This window comes from Leptonychotes weddellii, chromosome 10 (assembly GCF_054177405.1).
Source record: "Leptonychotes weddellii isolate Sample4059 chromosome 10, ASM5417740v2, whole genome shotgun sequence".
Classification (NCBI taxonomy): domain Eukaryota; kingdom Metazoa; phylum Chordata; class Mammalia; order Carnivora; family Phocidae; genus Leptonychotes; species Leptonychotes weddellii.
In genome coordinates this window covers 62,834,028-62,853,808 of record NC_138378.1, presented here as the reverse complement: position 1 = coordinate 62,853,808, position 19,781 = coordinate 62,834,028, and the positions used below count along the sequence as shown (strand labels likewise).

General features: G+C 37.2%; 3 protein-coding genes across 5 annotated transcripts in view; all 3 read right to left on the bottom strand.

The window, feature by feature from the left end:
- Positions 1 to 19,781, bottom strand: part of ACYP2 (acylphosphatase 2) — a 129,659-nt gene that overhangs the window by 57,265 nt on the left and 52,613 nt on the right. The gene's annotated exons all lie outside the window — the stretch shown is intronic.
- Positions 1 to 19,781, bottom strand: part of CIMIP6 (ciliary microtubule inner protein 6) — a 161,228-nt gene that overhangs the window by 102,578 nt on the left and 38,869 nt on the right. The window lies entirely within an intron of this gene.
- LOC102734716 (complex III assembly factor LYRM7) lies at positions 7 to 488 on the bottom strand. Its single transcript, XM_006727594.3, has one exon. It carries the CDS (start codon positions 441 to 443, stop codon positions 129 to 131), a length of 315 nt encoding a protein of 104 aa, XP_006727657.1. The 5' UTR covers positions 444 to 488; the 3' UTR covers positions 7 to 128.

Here is a 19,781-nt window from a genome sequence, read left to right as displayed (position 1 = left end):
TATGAAGTGATACTTTAATTCATTCATTTTCAATAGGCTGGTTCTGAAATACTTGCATTTCCAAAACTTTTGCCAGAGTTATGTACTTAAGATTAAAAACTAAAAGACTTGATTTTATCCTAGAAAACTCATTGCTTCTGAGTTGGTGCATCACAATATGGCACATTTTCTATAAGGAGCTCTTTCCTAGGGACCAATTTCAGTGTATTGTGGTCTGTGTGAATACCTTGTATAACAGATGTTCTGAGTAACAATTCAACATCGGAACCTATTTTTATTAGCTCTTCTATTTTCTTGGGAGAAGTTTCACTTTTATTACTTTTGAATTCTTCATTTATCTTTATTCTGGCTGCTTCTAATGCTCTGGTATCATTTTTAAAAACCCGTTGTCTGGTCCTGTGTAATGTTTTAAAGAGCTGTAAAACCTTGGCCGCCTGACCCATGGCTCTCCTCACCGCGGCGGCTACTTCTCCGGCGATCCACCTTTATATTCTTTTTTAAAAAATTATAAAAATTAAAACACAGTTTTTAAGCCATCATCCAGAATATGAAGACCTTTAATACCATATCCATAGATTTTAGTTTGAGAAATACTGCCACAGAGTACGCAAGTTTACTGATACTAAAAAAAGACTTTGGACTCCAAATACAAAATTCTGTCTCTTTAAATAGATTTGTGAATAGGTTCTTGATTCTGTGCATAGCACTACGATATTTAAGTCTGATGTCTAGGACCTGACAATGAAATATGTATTATATTAATTTATGAAATATGTATTATAAAGAACTTGGATATGTTCTAGGTTTTAAGAGACCATGCTAACTGCTGTTAGCCTTTTGTTCCTCTGACGCTATGAACATCCTGATCTACTTAGCTGGGCTGAAAGAGTGACCATGAAGCTCAGCTTTGGTGTCTTCTTCTTCTTCTTTTTTTTTTTTTGTTAAAGATGTTAGTTATTTGTGAGAGAGAGAGCGTGTACGTGTGCAAGTGCGGGGAGGGCAGTGGGGGAAGGAGAGAGAGAGAATCTCAGGCAGACTTGGAGCTAAGCATGGAGCCCGATGCAGGGCTTAATCCCACAACCCTGAGATCTAACCTGAGTGGAAACCAAGAGTCCGTGGCTTAATTGACTGAGCCACCCAGGTGCCCCAACTCAGCTTTTGTGTTTTCTGTACCCAGTCCTGGCTCTGGGCACTGTTGTTGGTTTTATGTTTACGTAGGTAATTTTATTTTACTTTGAAAACTGTGATACTCACATTTTCATGTGTTGCTGGTTACATTTAATTTCTAAATAAAGAAGTGATTCATTTACCAAAGAATAAATTTAACTCTAGCCTCACCAGTTTTTCCCCTACCCTTTCTGTGTTTCAGATGTCTGACACCTGCCATTTCTCTATGGTTTGCATTATAGTGGCTTCTTTCTTGTACAACTTCAAGACTCATTATTTCCATCTTTGTATTCTTCATGATGTCAGTATCTCTGCTTGTTTGCTTGCTTTTTTGAATTTATTTTTAGCTAACTTAGACCTGCACAATTTCAATGAGGGGCATAATGTGTTTACATTTGATAAGGGGCTGATTGTAAGCTCCACCCACTGCCTGCCATAATGTTTGGCACATAGGTATTCATTGTAGGTGAATGAAGGAACAAATAAATGAAGAATGGATGGATGGATGGATGAATTTGGTATAGTAGTAGTGGTGATGGTGGGGCCATGTTTCTCAGGAGAGGCATGTTTTAGATGGTTTATCATTTGAAGCTGGAGACTTTGTCTTACTGATTTTTGTATTGCGTGAACCTTTATTTTTGGAGATTGAGGAATCGTGTGGAAAATTTGCTAGTTCTTCTAGCTAATGTATTTAGGGGGGAGCATGATCTTTGGATAACCAAGTAGATAGACTGCCTTCACATTACAGGAAACCGTTGTCATAGATCATACATCAAATTGCACATAGAATTTCTACTTTGTTTTGCTTTTCAGTTTTGGTTTGAATTCACCTGTTATCCTGGATCTTCAGATGTAATCTCCTTTTCCCTGCCCTATTGACTGAGAGTGCATTTCTCTTTGCCTTACTGGGGCTGGAATAACCCAGTTACGATCATACTAGTCGTAGTCTGTCTTGTCGGCCTTTACCATCTGCTTTCCTATTCCCAGCATCAGTGGTTAGTGAGAACACTAAAAGAATACAAAGAAAATGGCTTAATTTCAGACTTTGCACATATAGCTTATTATTTGTGACTCAGGCAATAAGTGTGAAGCAGAGGAGGTCATGTGCATTCCTCATTGATCAGTTTGCCCATTGAGTCAGCAAGTTTCTTTTTATAAAGTGGTTGTGTAATCACTAGCTGCACAGTAGCCAGATGTACTTGATAAATCAAGTTTACTTTATTGTGACCGAAAGAGTAAATATATTCTTGTACAAAAATATTCAAAAAGTCTATGTGAAGAAAATATTAATCAACTGTAATCCTACTTCCTAGAAATAACCACATTTTAATAGAAGTTATCTTTTGCTTTTTTTTTTAATATCTTGGCTGTTTTCATCACAAGAACTTAAAAATATTTATTACCCAGATAAAATATATTTACTTATAGAAAAAATAGAAGATATAGATTAAAATTTAAAAATACCCATTGTAATACCATCTAGAGATAAGAGATACTAAGATTTTGGTATATATTCTTCAGACTTTGAACTGCACAATAAATTATATAAATTCCACTGGGTGGAAACACACCATACATACTTAGGTATAATCCTTTTTGTGTATATCTTTCCATGTTAGTAAATACATATCCCCATTATTAATAAAAGCTGTGTGATATTCCATTGTACGGATATATAAAATACATAATTTTTTTAATCATGAGCTTTTAAAATAATCTTATAATTGTTTATGGTGGGGTTTGTACCGTATATAAGTTTTACATTTTTATGAGTCCTGTCTCTCAGTCTTGTTATGGTGTCTCTTTTTGGGATCATGCTTAGGATTTCCTTCTCAATACAAATTTTAAAAAATTATTCAGCTCTGTTTTTTTTTTTTCCTAGTACTTTGTTGGTTTCTAATTTAACAGTAAAAACTTTAACCAATATAGAATTTATGTCTCATATTATGAGACAGAAAGTTAACTTTATTTTTTATTTATTTTTTTAAAGATTTTATTTATTTATTTGACAGACACAGCAAGAGAGGGAACACAAGCAGGGGGAGTGGGAGAGGGAGAAGCAGGCCTCCCACTGAGCAGGGAGCCCAATGTGGGGCTCGATCCCAGGACCCTGGGATCATGACCTGAGCCGAAGGCAGACGCTTAATGACTGAGCCACACAGGCGCCCCCAGAAAACTAAGTTTATTTTTTTTCTGAAACCCTTTGTTAAATAATTTATCCCGCTACAAATTTAAGATGCCAGTCTGGTCATTAATGATCCATATAAATAATTAGATCTGTTCTTAGACATTTAAATTTCATTTCATTGATGTATTCTCTTCCTGTATGAGATCCGGGTGTATTGTTTTAATTTTTGTTTATAATATTCATTTCATGTCTGTTTGAGCAAAACCTCTTAAAGTTTCTTGGCTAGTCTAATAGCTGGTCATCTTCCAGATAAATTTGAGAATAACTTGTCAAGTTAGAAAATTTTCTGCAACTTGAGTTTTTTATTGGAATTATGTTAAATGTACAGATTAATTTTGGGAGATTAACATGTTTATGATATTTTCCCATCAAATATAAACTATGGTGACTATAGTTAACAGTACTATAGTCTATAATTGAAAATTGCTAAGAGAGTAGATCTTAAATGTTTTCATCACACACACAAAAAGTAACTATGTGAGGTAGCGGATGTATTAATTAACCTTATTGTGGTAATATCACAATATATGTCATATTACATTGTATGCCTTAAACATACACATTATTATATGTCAGTTATTTCTCAATAAATCTGGAAAAAACATAATATAAAACATATCCATATTTATTCATTTTATTTATTTTACTTCCAAATGACCTATGTTTTATTCATATAGTTATTGCATATTCTTAAGTTTATTACAAAATACTTTATTCTTTGTTGATATTGTGAATAGGACCTTTTTCTCTTATTAGTACAGATATATGTAAATTTGATTCCATTTGTTTTATATCCAATTTTTTAAACTTTAATTTGTTCTAATAGATTTTTATTTTATTTTTCTGGGTTTTTCGTAGAGATAATCGTTTCTTTCCAGTAGATCTCATTGCCCTTTCTTGATCCATTGTGTTAGGTTCAAACCTATTGCAGGAAAGTATTCAAAATTTCAATAACTGGGCTTCCTTGCTTAATTCCTGACTTGAAAGACAAAGACTCTAAGTTGTTACTGTTCAGTAGAATTTCTGTAGCTATGGGATTAATTTCCCAATGTCCCATACATGTGGCCATATGAGAACTTGAAGGGTGGCTAATGAGAAAATTTAATTTTAATTTAATTTGATTTTAAATAATTTAAATTTCAACAGCCAACAGGTTAGAGGCTACCATATTGAACAGCTCTAGGTTTTCACTGTTAATTATGTTGAGTATTTATTTTAGGTGCATCTTGAAGAGAAAGCCAGCTTAGAGTAAAGGAGATGGGATAAAAGTGAGATGCCTTTAGCAGAATGTGGGAGTAGAATAGAATAATTGGATGAGGGTTGAAGGAAAGCTTATTTTCCATCTATTTTGTTACTAAGTGTGGTTGTAAACTAAACCCTTTTTTACCCAAACATGTACCTTCTTCTGTGTTCTTTTTCTGCATTTCCACCATTTTCCTAGCCTAAAACCTTATCACTTTTTCTCCCCTCTTTCTAGTCCCTAATACCCAGACACTCCTCCACCCCACCCTCATTTCCACAGACCTCCATCTTACCCATTCTTCAAGGTCCTTCACAAATGTACCTTCTGTATGAAAGAACCCTTTTTTGATGTCATCGATTAAAAGTAGTTTTGTCTCCCTTGAAACTAGGATTTAATTTGTACTTCATTTTTGTAGTACTTAGTCCTACACATTTTTAAAGCTTTTTATGACCACATATAGATACATATCTATATCTATTGATAGGTTTTACAAAAGATATTGTAAATATTACAATAGATAAGCGTATCTATTGTAGTCTCTTTAAGGAAATAATCCTTGACTGATTTACTTTTCTGTCCTCTGCTGGTGTGCTCTCTGCATACATGTGTGTATATATACACGTGCTCAGTAAGTATTAAATGAGTCATATACAACTTGTATTACTCATCTATGTTTTGTATGTCTTTTCTTCAAATGATAACTTTGGGAGAGCAGAGATCATACGTATTTTTGTATTTTCTGTGTACTAGCACAATGCTAAGCATTGAATGATTGTTTGGCAATTATTTAAAATATTCATAAAAAGTTTTAAGACCTGTCACTTAGGATTGACATTTTGCTCTATGTAATGGATATCCAACTAGACTAGCTTAATGGAAGATGAGTTATTTTTCTCAAAAATAAGAAGTCTGAAGGTATACCATCTAGGGCTGGTACAGTGATGCCATGATGTCATGAATGTCCCAGGTTTTTTTTGTCCTTAACATTTAAGGACATAGAAAACATGTCACATTTTGTCCTTATAATCATGTGAGGCTCTTCCACCTCCAAGCATCATATTCATGTTTTGTCCCTTTCTATCAGGAGAACAGTAGCTTTTCTAGAGATCTCTAAAAATTGACTTCTGTTCTGTTCTTACTTCTTTAGTCAAAACTAGGGTCGCATGGGCACTTCCATCTGCTAGGAATTTTGGAAGGTGCGTGCTTTTAACTGGGTACGTTGTTGTCCAGCAAAATTTGGATTCTATTCATAAGGAAGAAAAGGAGAATGAATCTTGGATGGGTAACCTGGAGTATGTATCTTGGATATGGAATGTACACTTAAAACCATTAGGATCTACAAGGGGATAAGATATGTGAAAAGTTCAAATCAAGACAATTACATGAAAAATTTCATATGCACAACCAGACTTTAGTAAGTGCTACTAAAGATTTGAGGTACAAGAGCTCTCTGAAAGATGGAGTTGACCAGGAAATCTTCAGTGTAAGAGGTAGAACTTGAGCAGAGTCTTAAAAGACTGGTCAAATATGATACAGAGACACTGGATGCCTGTTTTGCAAGTGAGAAATAACATGGTTAAACTATGTTTTTGAATCACGGGACCAGCTTAGCAAGAGTAATGAATTCATGTTACAGGGCAAGAGAAAATAAGTTGGGGACAGCACAATGGAGGCTTTTGTATGCCCACCATGAGGAGTTTGGACTTGAGACTTGTTCAGATTAGATCTATTGGAGGTTTCTGAAAAGAGGAATAATAGGGGGAAGTAGAAAAGAAATGATAACTGAATAGATACGATAATAGAAATGTTAGTATTAGAGAAAGCTTAAAAGAATAATTCACAGATTTGTCCATTAGAATTAATATCTAATGCAGTACCTCCTATCCAGTAGTTAAGATGGTTCATAATAATTTTGACCAAAGCAGTTGGTTCTAAGGAGTCTCCAATACTTAAAATAGATATCTAATATTGTTATATTTGAAGTCTCCAGTTACAGACCAATGGAACTCTAGAAACCAAATTTTCTGTTAAACTTATTTTTTATATTGCTGAGGAATTCTTGGTTTCCATTAATACCACGTAGATTTTAAATATTATGTCAGCATATTTTATCATATTAATACCCAAGTGTAATCTTTCTTAATTAAAATCATTTCTCTAAGCTTGCACTGAAATTTATAAAAAGATGATTGAAAACAGATTGGTGCTCTTTTGACTAAATGTACTTTTGATGTCTATTTTCTCAACCTAGAATTTTAAGTTTGTTGATAATGCTTAAACTTCAAAGCACTTATGTTGACCTAATGTTTCATTTTCATTTTTAAGTCCATCTTAATACAATTTGCAGTTTCTTTTAAATAAGTGAGGTGTGTTAGAACTTTCACCAGTGCACTTAACAATTTTACAAAATGACATATTTATTCAACTGTAAATATCTAAAGAATAAAGATTTATCTTCTATTTTAACAGTGACATCGATTAGTTTTGATGGTTTGACATACCAGTTTGAATAAGAAGACAATTTGATTCTATTGAAACACATAAAACATGCTTGAAATTATTTTCTACATAATTATAAATGAACATCTGAAGCCTGAGTTACATCATTTATTTAGTAATTGGAGTATCATAAATTTTCAACTTCATTAGTGGCTTCTCTCTCCAGAATTTTCTCTTAATTACCACAAGATCTTTCCTTTCAGAGATTCCTTAGTATAAATTTAACTCCATGTAGAAATAGACATATGATGTAATTATACCCAACTAGTTAAAATTTTGGTGTTCATTGTTGCCTACTTTGATTGTTCAGGCCCCATCCCAATGATAATGGATTTGGCCGTGAGACTTGCTTTGGTCAATGGAATGTTGGTGGATGTGACATAAAGCCTTACATATATTTGCATGGTTTGGCTTTGGCTTTGCACACTGGTAATATCCCTTGGGAAGAACTTTCCTTGGGCAGCTGCTGCCCCTTCTTCAGCTTGGTCCCAGAGTGAACACAGGTGGAATGAGCCTGAGTCGAACCACAGTCTGAAGCAGAGCTGCTCAACCAAGCCTTGCTTAGACCAGCCAAACCTTAGTCAACATACAGATGCATGAGCATGAGAATAAGTGCTTGTTATAAGCCATTGAATTTGGGATTCTGTTGGATTATTGTAGCAATAGCTGACTTGTATGGTCTATAAAAAATCAGTCCTTATATTTTCATTAAGAAAAAGCATAATTATACATGGCTAAACTATCAGCTCTCTTCTTTATATTTTTTAAGATTTTTCATTTTTATTAGAGAGAGCACAAGCAGGGGGAGCTGCAGGCAGAGGGAGAAGCAGGTTCCCCACTGTGTAAGGAGCCTGATGTGGGGCTCGATCCCAGGACCCTGGGATCATGACCTGAGCTAAAGGTAGACGCTTAACTGACTGAGCCACCCAGGTGTCCCAGCTCTCTGCTTTATTCGTTGAAAAGTAATAGCACATAACACTAATTGAGAGTATCTCTTGGCTAGTGGCCATTGCAAATTTTGGGTAAAATGCCTGAAATGGAACTTGATGAATTAGTTGTTGAAGCTCTCTTTTCTTTTCTTTTCTTTTCTTTTTTTTTTTAAAACATGGCTGGTACTTTAAGTAGTCACAAAATGGAATGACATAGGAGTCATGGCTAACATTTGTTCGGGGCCTGGCCATACATGTGCTTGGCATTAATACCACATCTTATTCTCATAGCAAACCTGTCATTCAGTAAACAGATATTTATTGAGCCGCTAATTATATGCCATATTGCATGGTATGTCTTGCATTCATTTTTGTTGAATGAAGACACCAAGGCTCAGAGAAGTTAAGTGACCAGTTCAAGTTTCACGGCTAGGGAAGGGCAGAGCTAGGATTTGACTTAAGGTCTGACTTCAAAGATCAAACTACTGCCGCCATTGTGTTGTTCATGTTTGGAGAGAGGTAGGAGAGAAGTAGAGAGAAGATAGAATTTACAAACGGATTTACCTAACATTTGTTGGTGTGCTGTCTCTCCCTAACCATCATTTGCTATTTAAACCAGGTATCACCTGGAATTACCTCAGCATTCAGAAATCAGTAATTAGCTTAGACTCCATTTGTGTTACAGCCTTTGAAAGTCTGAAGCTGTCCCCACAATTTTTTTTTTTTTTTAAAGATTTTATTTATTTATTTGACAGAGAGAGACACAGCGAGAGAGGGAACACAAGCAGGGAGAGTGGGAGAGGGAGAAGCAGGCTTCCCGCCGAGCAGGGAGCCCGATGCGGGGCTTGATCCCAGGACCCTGGGATCATGACCTGAGCTGAAGGCAGACGCTTAATGACTGAGCCATCCAGGCGCCCCCCCCCCCAATTTCTAATTCCCAGGTCTCATGCTCTTACGGTCCCCCTCCTGTGTGTCTGGAGGCCACTTTGATCTGCCATGTCAGTCTGGGTGTAGAGCTCTGTCCTTCCCAGTTCCTGTAGCACATGTCTTCACCAAGCAATTTATGGACGTTACTAAGGATCCCCACACAACACCCAAGGTCTTCCACCATTCTCTCCCTCTCTGCCTTGCCCCTAATTGCAGTGCCCTCTCCAAATTCTCTTTCTGTTCTGCAGAATATCTTTCCATTCCTTTCGAAGCCTTGATATTCCAGGCACCTCACAACTCTGGGAATCATCTCTTTCCCCAAACTGGAGTACCACTGTGTGCCATCCCTGTCTCTATCTCATTAAAGGCAAAAATAGATTCTCCTGGGAAAACAGCAAAAGTTGGAATTAGTCCCATCACTGTGACAGCCCCCATTTAGCTGGATTTTGATTTGAATTTCATTGAATTTTCAACATCAACAGTTTTGTTCAACTAACCTTAAATGGTGAGAACTGAAAACATCTAAGAAAGAGCTACTCTTCTTAGGTTAGAAATAAAATACTTTACATAACTAAGAAAAAGCCTATATTTAGAATTTTACTTCCTACCTCTTTCCAAAAATGTGATTTACGAAAATTACAGAAAAAATCTGAATATAAGCTTTTCTGTCCTTTTTTTCAAACCACTCTTCCTATTAGCCATTCAGAGTGAATTTTAGGAGTTTGAGAGCTTAGTTTGTTTATGAGTCTAGAATTTAGCTACTTGTATAAATTTGAAGAGTCTGAAGCATTTGCTTCTACAACACTGTATTAGATATGGTTGAAAAACTGCTTTCTGCTTCTGGATAAGCCCAGACTACTGTCTTGTCTTGTATGATTGGCCACTTAAATTTTAATTTCTGTCAGAATTATTCTTTTTTTTTTTTTTAAAGATTTTATTTATTTATTTGAGAGAGAGAGCACAAGAGGGAGGAGCGAGAGAGGGAGAAGCAGACTCCCTGCCGAGCAGGGAGCCCGACGCAGGACTTGATCCCGGGACTCCAGGATCATGACCTGAGCCGAAGGCAGTCGCTTAACCAACTGAGCCACCCAGGTGCCCTGTCAGAATTATTCTTAATGGGAGAAATCTAAAAACCAGTTGACTAAGAACACTTTAATTCTCACTCATTTCAAATATATTCATTGGTTCATTTTTAATTTAGGAAGCAATTTTCCTAGTAATTTGGCGGAATTAGTTCCTTTAAATAAAAACCTTACCAAAGATACTGACCTTAGGGATTTTTTGAGGAACTCATGGTTTTTTTGTCTTTTTTTAATTTCATGATTATAGTGGTACTATTTTTTACTTAACAAACATTATTTTCTTTATTAAAGCATTGCACTAGGGCATGTTTCAAACATGTAAGCAGTAATAAAAGGGAGTGAGTGAAAGATGGGGTAGATCTCAGAAGTGAGATGCTTTTGAAAGTGGGATGTCTCAAGATTCCGCATTGGACATTGGTGTTAAGGTGCTCATACTGTTAGTGAGGTCTTAATACTAAGACTGAAAAATATGTTACCTTTGTGCGACCTTGACCAAATTCTTTAACCTTCCTTAAACCTCTTATTCCTTATGTGTTTACTAGGGATTGTATTTGCCTTGCCTATCTCAAAAGGTTGTAAGGATCAGATAAAAACAATAAATGTGAAAGTACTTTGTATTGTACAATAACTATAGACATTAGTGATTATATTTGTGGAGCAAAAAAGTAGGCAAGATGGAGAAGAAGGAAGGTTGCTCTTAAATTCATTCCCTCAGTGTGTTTGAAAATGGATAGTCTTCAAATCCTAAATGGTTGAAAGATGGCAGGAAGGGTGCCACCAATCTGGGGCCCAGCAATGTCAGGGCTCTTTCACTGGCCCCAGTGAATGCCGATTCCAATCATTTCAGTAATATTCAGTGTTCACAAAGGTCTGGGCACCATGATGATTGCTAGGGATACACACAATGACAAGATACAGATCTTGTCCTCCAGCAGTATCCAATCCAGCTATGGACAACACAGCTGTTCATCCTTAGCAGGGGTGAGCTGGAAGAAGGCTGGGCAGAGTGTGATTGGAACAGAAAAGAATTAGTTATTGTGACTGGATCTTGCATGTTTTTTCCCATCATTAAATAGGGTAATTTAAGCTACACTTCTGGTCAAGTATAGCATGTGGTATAGACTTCTGAAAACATTATGTTGTACATCTGAAACTAATGTAACATTGTGTATAAGTTGTATCTAAACAAAAAAATATAATAATCCACGATATTTTTTACTGTTTAACATAGAAAAGAAAAAAATTAGGATGTTTAAAAACGGTGGTTACAAACAAAATTCTACAATCATTTTTTTCTTTAAACATTTTTTTAAAAATTTGAGTATCCATTATCTCAAATATTTTCTTTATCCAGTATCTTAATGTCTTCCTTATCCACTCGTCTGTTGATGGGCCTTTAGGTTGCTTCTATGTCTTGGTTATTGTAAATAATACTGCAGTAAACGTAGAGGTGCGTATACCTTTTCAAATGAGTGTTTTCCTTTTTTTGGGGGTAGATAGATAACCAGTAGTGGAATTAGTGGACCATACGGTAATTCTCTTTTTAATTTTTTGAGGAATCTCCATACTGTTTTCCACAGCGGCTGCACCAGTTTGCATCCCCATCAATGGTGCACAAGGGTTCTCTTTTCTCCACATCCTCACTAACACGTGTCATTTACTGCCTTCTTGAGTTTAGCCATTCTGACAGGTGTCAGGTGGTATCTCATTGGGTTTTGATTTGTGCTTGCTTCGGCAGCACATACACTAAAACTTGGAATGATACAGAGATTCGCATAGTCCCTTGAGTATACCATTTTTCCTTTTAATAGATGAGGAGTGACGGGACTAGTGTCTTCTTTACAGTTTTGTCATGTTTCATATTTCTTATATGCTCTTTTCAGGTTTCAAGAACATTGTCAGGATGAGGTTCTACTCTATTGCTAGTGTTTTTGTTGGACACTAAACCTTCAGGTGTCATTTGTAACCTAATCTTTTGTATTCAAAAGTTAAATTGTTAGTGAGCTTTATCTTTGATAGTTTTTAAAGGAAATAGTGGATAACATATTATTCATATTAATGAGGACCTAATGACAAAGATTACTCCCAATTAATGGTAATCATTTTTGACTCTAAAATGCCTGAAGGATTTCTTCCCAACTTCTTTCTTAGACAAATAATAAAATAAACGGTTCATTTTCAGGGTATACAACAACAGGGAGGGGAGAAGATGCCAGAAGATGCCGAGTAAAGTAAGGAAGTTAAGCTAGGATAAAAAACTACAGAACATCCAGGGGGTCGCATGGGGAGTAATCTGGTATTAAAGCAAATTCTGTACTGTATCTAACTGCTGTTCTACTCCAGTAGAATTGCTACTTTGGTGCCTACTTTAACCTAAATATTTAGAGAAAATATGGGAAAGTTTGTGAGAAGATGAAGTCTTGTGTAAACATGCTGGTCTTAATTGTTTGTATTTATGGTATAAATCCCACAGTGGCACCAGTGTGGCTCAAATACTCACTGTTATCATAAAGTCACACGCTGTACTGAATGCTTTGGGAGAAGGTAGCCAAGCCCATGTTCAAAATTCAAAACAAAAATTGTTGAAATACCCAAGCGAGTAAAAATGGATTCTCTTGGCTAAGTCTGGACCCGTCTTTTAAAGATGTTGAGCATCGGTGCGCCTGGGTGGCTCAGTCGTTAAGCGTCTGCCTTCGGCTCAGGTCATGATCCCAGGGTCCTGGGATCGAGCCCCACATCGGGCTCTCTGCTTGGCAGGAAGCCTGCTTCTCCCTCTCCCACTCCCCCTGCTTGTGTTCCCTCTCTCGCTGTGTCTCTCTCTGTCAAATAAATAAATAAAATCTTAAAAAAAAAAAAAAAGATGTTGAGCATCTGGAATTTTTATGTGCAATTGTGAGGCCCCTGTTTGCTCTGATAGACAGTCTCTTGTTGTTATTGGCTGTAGGCAATGAGAAAGGGCAGGGTCGGGAAGGACAAAGAATTTACAGTATAGAGCTTTCAATAATAATGTGTCGATGTCAGGAAGAGTTGAGCCATTTCTGGTAAGAAAGAGGTGTTCATTTTAAACACTGGTGAATGTACTTACACGATCTACTCCTGAAAAGTAACAGGGGAATTCACAGGCCATGGGTCACAAGATGCATTGAAGTAATCAATTCCTAAGTGAAACCACAGAGAGGAGAAGTAAATGCTAGAAGAGGTGACACAGTTCAGCCATAGGAAGGGAACACAGTGTCTTCTCTGATTGATGTTCTTGCCCAGCTTGACACTTGGCAGTAGCTTCTTCCCTCACCACTCCCTTACCATGATCCACACTTAGCAGCCAGCACAGTGTAAAACACAGTTCCAGGTTAGAGTTTCAGAACAGGCTGATGCTTCGTAGCACTCATTTTGATGCTCAAAGATATAAGATAACATTTTTCTAAACAGATTCAGGATTTTGATCAATACATTTGGTTGGAGTGATGGAAAGCTGCCCAAGTCTATGAAATTGGTTAAGAATTTAGTTTGGTGAAGGTACATATAATCTGAAGATCTGTCTGTAAGTCATTAGGTATAAATATTGAAGGTGAGTTGAGTTTGGTAGTTGACTGCTTCAGGGTTCCAAATTGGACAGTTAGTGTTAGGATGTCTTCAGTTTTAAATCCAGCCTTAATAGCTATATGTATTTAGAGTATCTTTTTACAAAGAATGAGTAACAAGTTTTTCTTTTTCCAAAGGCAGTTTAGCTAGGTATTAGATGTTTAGGGATTGGGTTTCTTCTTTAACTCTTCCTTATAAGAGTTTGGAGTAAATCACTTTTTATTTTATTTCTTTTACTCAATTTATAAACTAGGTACACTAATTCTGGCTTCCCTTTGTCTGAAGGTGTCATGCATTACCACTCTTCATGATAAAGCCTTAAAATATCAGAAGTAGTGTTATGTGTATAGATAGTGGTATCAATATTGCATAGAATAATAGCAGAGCCATGTAAATGAATGCTAAAATATTTAACCTTTATTTTTCATTGTTAATATTTATGTTTATATTTTATAAAAATTCCACAAGTATTTGGAACAATGAAATCAGATGCAAAGGTTCATACATGTCTATTTTCAGATTCCATCTTTCAGGTCACAGCTTAAAAATTCTAGGGTTAAGGCCTTGTAGGAATGGAACAGGTCAGTACCCAAAGCTACTACCATTTTGGCTTGATTTTTGCAAAACTTACACATCAGCAGCTCACAAACTAAACTCCAGTTGCTCTTTAAGATAAGCCATGATGACAGAGTGGCTATAAAAGTAACATCTAGATACAGAGAAGTGTGAACAGGTTCAGGCTGGGTAAACAATAGCTCCTTTCTCTTTGAAAGGAAAGGAAGATAGAAGCAAGTAATGGATTTCCATCCCTTACTACTTTCTTTTGGGAAAGTGATTACATTTACTGTAAATTAAGAAGGAAAAATTTACATAGGAGTAGGGAGGCAGATCACAAGTGAATAGATATGGGATCAGGCAGATCTCCAGCATTAGGCAAGACCCAAAGATAGTAATGCAGCCTATAATTCCATAGATGGGTAGATAGGAACCATAATAATAATAACAGCTAATTTTTTTTAAAGATTTTATTTATTTATTAGAGAATGAGAGAGAGAGTGAGCATGAGGGGGGGAGGGTCAGAGGGAGAAGCAGACTCCCTGCTGAGCAAGGAGCCCGATGTGGGACTCGATCCTGGGACTCCAGGATAACGACCTGAGCCGAAGGCAGTCGCTTAACCAACTGAGCCACCCAGGTGCCCAACAACAGCTAATTTTTATGGAGTGGTCATTATTTATTAGCCATATCGACAGGTAATTCATGTGTGAGGCAGGTGCTGTCTTTATCTCTGTTAAGGAAATGAAGAAATCAAGGTATACAGAGATTAAGAATCTTATTACTCAAGGTCATACATAGCTGAGCTAGCTTTCACACCTGGGGAATCTGATTGCCAAAACTACACTCTTAACCAGTATGCCATACTGCCTCCCATGAATGTGAAAAGTAGATTCCTAATTCATCAAATTTGTTAACAGGTAAGGGGATGGTGTGGATCTGGTGGAATATGGCCCTAACAGAAGCCAAGTTCTAAATTACTTAGGAAGTGGCCCAAATACCAACGTAATTCTTAAAAACAAAAACAAAACAAAAGGTCCAGTCCAGCAGGCCCTGTGTATTGTAGGAGTCTCCCGTGAAGTATTAAGGACCCATTACAAGGAGATTGAGACGGCACAGTAAGAAACCCAATCATGGGAAACTGGAATACAAGGCAAAGAACCCAGCACAGGGGATGGGAGTAAAATCAGAGCAAAGTCAAAGAAACCATAATTCAGGGCAGGGATAGGAAGATCTTGACAAAGGATTTCTTACCCTATCTCACCTGTTGAGAGCTGGAGTTGACCCCAGAGCTGGATGCATAACTGGAGGTCAGGTTAATTTCATAGATTCAGCTCAGAGGGAAAGAGAAGAAAGGACACCATCTGGGTAAGCCATGACAGCCTAATCAGAGTGGGTTAGAGTTCCAGGGAAGAGGCTAGAATCTACTCATTTCACTAACATCATTTCTTCCCCCATGGCAACCCCTACCTGGGGGAGATGGTGGGAGATGATTAGCCAAGACTGTGGAATACGGCGATGAACTTTCATAGCATAATCACAAACTTAAATAGCATCCTTTCACATATATCTTAGGGCCCAATCTAAAGTTCTATTCTCTTACTATTTTTTTTTTTAAACAAACATAGTATGTTATGTAATTTATTGAATGTGGGGTTTGCTAAGACATTTGGGAGATTATTAGAAAGAACAAATAGATATGGAATTGTTCATTAATAATTCATGTCACTTGTTTATTCTGACTTATAATAACTTTTGGAGAATAGATAGGATTTGTATCCTTAAAAGATAGAGTAAACATTCAAGATAGTAGTACTTAGGAGAGTCATTTAAATGGTTTACGTTTTCTTTTCCCAACCTCTATTCTGTGGAAGAAAAAAGCAATTTTATTTTTTCTTTCATGTGGTGTTTATCTACTGCCTCCATATTTTATCTTAGAACAGCTCCAAAGACTGTACAATTATCTATTCTTTCTAAAGCTCATGATTTCCTAGATCTCGTTATAAGGGCTATTAAAAATCTCCCAAAAATGTTTTGAAGAACCCAAGTTAGCTTCATTTGTGTCAGGAAGCTGTTTTCTAGATGACTGCCATAATATGGGGTGGTTTCTCCTCAAAAATCTTTCTCTTGATCTGTGCATTTGTCATGATCTGTTCAGAAAATAGCTTTGTTACTCTGAACCAAGTCTGAGATGTCCAAAAGAAAAAATGTTAAAATACAGGATGCATCCAGGAATTAGAGTGACTTTCTGTGACGTCCGTTCTGAGTCCGAGTTGGGACCTGAGGTGAAAGCAGGTATCACCATTTACCCAGCTAAGTCGGTTCACTTCTCTGAATTTGTTTCTTGATGGGTCCGTTGGGAATAGTACCTATCTTGCAGGGTCCTTATGAAAAAACAAATGTATGTAAAGTTGCAAATGTAGGTTTCCAGTAAACACCGTTAACACTCATTGGCACCTGAATTTTACGACAATCGAGTCAAATTATTTCACACTGTAAGAAGATACTTTTGACATAAAAGACTGTTTCCTGCCTCCCTGGGCACTCTGCAAAGCCCGCTGCATCATTAGCTGTCTGAAGTTAATGGTGATGGCCTGGTATGCATCCGGCCCTGTGCTAAATGATTTCCGTATATTATGTCATTTAATCAGAACAGACATTCTTTGAAGGAAAGTTTTGGTTTCTAACTGTGTACCACAACTTTGAACTGTGTGTATTTTCTTTTAGGGCATATATTCTTTTGACTTTTGTCTGCCTTAGTTTTTCTATTGATTTGAACTAATTATGGTACTTTATGTAACCAGACTGTATCAGGAGGCTTTGGGATGCAAATAACAGAAAAGCAGAACCAATCTGGCTCAAAAAATAAAGGGAATTTTTCACACACACACACACACACACACACCACACAGTATAATTCTTGACTGGGCTCTATTTCTCTCTGATTCTTTTCACTCTGTCTTCCTCCCTGGTTCCCCTTATTGTATTAGAAATCATTGCATCTTGATACCATACTCTCCATTGGAATGAGAGCTTCTCTTCTCCCAGACAAACTCTTGTCTTCCTTTGACTGGACCAATTTAGATCTTGTGATGCCTTTGACACAGTCACTGGGAGTAGGGGGTTGGAGTGCATTGACTAGCTTATCCTTGTCCTTCCTTGGATTAATCATTGGACAAGGGGTGCCTGGGTGGCTCAGTCCTTAAGTGTCTGCCTTTGGCTCAGGTCATGATCCCAGGGTCCTGGGATCGAGTCCCGAATCGGGCTCCCTCCTCGGGGGGAAGCCTGCTTCTCCCTCTCCCACTCCCCCTGCTTGTGTTCCCTCTTCCACTGTGTCTCTCTCTGTCAAAAAAAAAAAAAGGCTTGGACGTGATTGAAAAAAAAAAAAAAAAAACCACTGGACAAGAGGAATCTGTTCAACTGCTTAGCTCAGACCTATACCTGAGGCTGTGGTCAGTGTCACTCAAATCAGGGAGGGGCATAATGGAGCAAGAGGTGAAGTGGTACCGGGAAGACATCTTTCTCTTGTTCCCAGTCTCACATGGAAAGCTTTCAACACTTTAATTTGAACTATGATGTTTTGCTATAGGAGTTGTTTTTGTTTTTTGTTTTTTAAGATAGTCTTTATCTATCTAAGGAAATTACTTTCACTATTAGCTAAGAGTTGTTTTTTAAAATCATGAATGGAAGTTGACTTTTATCAAATGTTTCTTCATTTCTGTTGAGATGATCATGTGGATTCTTTATTCTCTTAATGTGATACATTACTGATAGATTTTTTTTAATTGGCCAACTGATTTTATTTTATTTTAAAAAAAATTTAACATCCAGTACTCACCACCACAAGTGCCCTCCTTAATACCGATCACTCATTTAACCCACCCCCCTGCCCACCTTCCCTCCAGCAGCCCTCTATTTGTCTCTCTAGCTAGGAGTCTGTTTTATGGTTTGCATCTCTCTTTTCTCCCCCCTATGTTCATCTGTTTCATTTCTTAAATTCCACATATGAGGGAAATCATATAGTATTTGTCTTTCTCTGACTGCCTTATTTCACTTAGAATAATATACTCTAGTTCCATCCACATTGTTGCAAATGGCAAGATTTCATTCTTTTTTTTTTTTTTTAAGATTTTATTTATTTATTTGAGAGAGAGAGAGAGAGCGCACATGAGAGGGGGGAGGGTCAGAGGGAGAAGCAGACTTCCTGCCGAGCAGGGAGCCCGATGCGGGACTCGATCCTGGGACTCCAGGATCATGACCTGAGCCGAAGGCAGTCGCTTAACCAACTGAGCCACCCAGGCGCCCCGATTTCATTCTTTTTTATGGCTGAGTAATATTCCGTTGTATAAATATACCACAACTTCTTTATCCTTTTTTAAAAAATTTATTTATTTATTTATTTGACAGAGAAAGAGAAGGAGAGACGGAGGGGGGAGGGAATGAACAAGCAGGGGGAGCAGCAGAGAGAGAGGGAGAAGCAGGCTCCCCACTGAGCAGGGAGCCTGATGTGGGGCTCAGTCACAGGACCCTGGGATCATGACCTGAACCAAAGGCAGACGCTTAACTGACTGAGCCACCCAGGCACCCTCTTTATTGTTTTTTAAAACAACTTTAATGAAGTATAATAGCATAAAATAAACTTCACATATTTGTATTATATAGTGGGATCATTTTTCATATATGTATATACCTATGAAACTATCACTGAAATCATATAATGAACATATTTATCGCTTCCCTCTGAAAGTATCTTCATGTCCTTCATCATCTGTCTCTAGTCCCTTCCCTGGAGACGCCCCTCCACACAGACTCCTGGACAGCCACTGATCTGTTGCTATCACCATAGATGACCATCTGCTGTCACTATAGATGAGCTGCATTGCTGACTGAATTTTCGAATATTAAACTAACCTTCCATTTCTGAAATAAACCCATCTGAATCATTGTATATTAGCTGTCTTAAATATTTCCATATTCATTTAATCTAATGTTCTGCTTAGATGCAAAAATCCTATGTCTATAACTGCAATTGGAGTATAATTTTTCTTTCTACTAATGCCCTTGTTGTACTTTGGTATTAAGGTTATGCTGACCTCCTAAAATGAGCCAGAGGGTGTTTTCTATTCCCCTCTATTCACTGGAAGAACTTGTATAAAAGGCATGTTATTTTTTCCTTAAATACTTGGTTTGAACCAACCAGGTAAACCAACTGGACCTTTTTTTTAAATTTATTTTTTTATTATGTTAATCACCATACATTACATCATTAGTTTTTGATGTAGTGTTCCATGATTCATTGTTTGCGTATAACACCCAGTGCTCCATTCAATACATGCCCTCTTTAATACCCATCACCAGGCTAACCCATCCCCCCACCCCCTCTCCCCTCTAGAACCCTCAGTTTGTTTCTCAGAATCCATAGTCTCTCATGGTTCATCTCCCCCTCCGATTCCCCCTCTTCATTTTTCCCTTCCTACTATCTTATTTTTTTTTTAAACATATATTTGTTTCAGAGGTACAGGTCTGTGATTCATCAGTCTTACACAATTCACAGCGCTCACCCTAGCACATACCCTCCCCAATGTCCATCACCCAGCCACCCCATCCCTCCT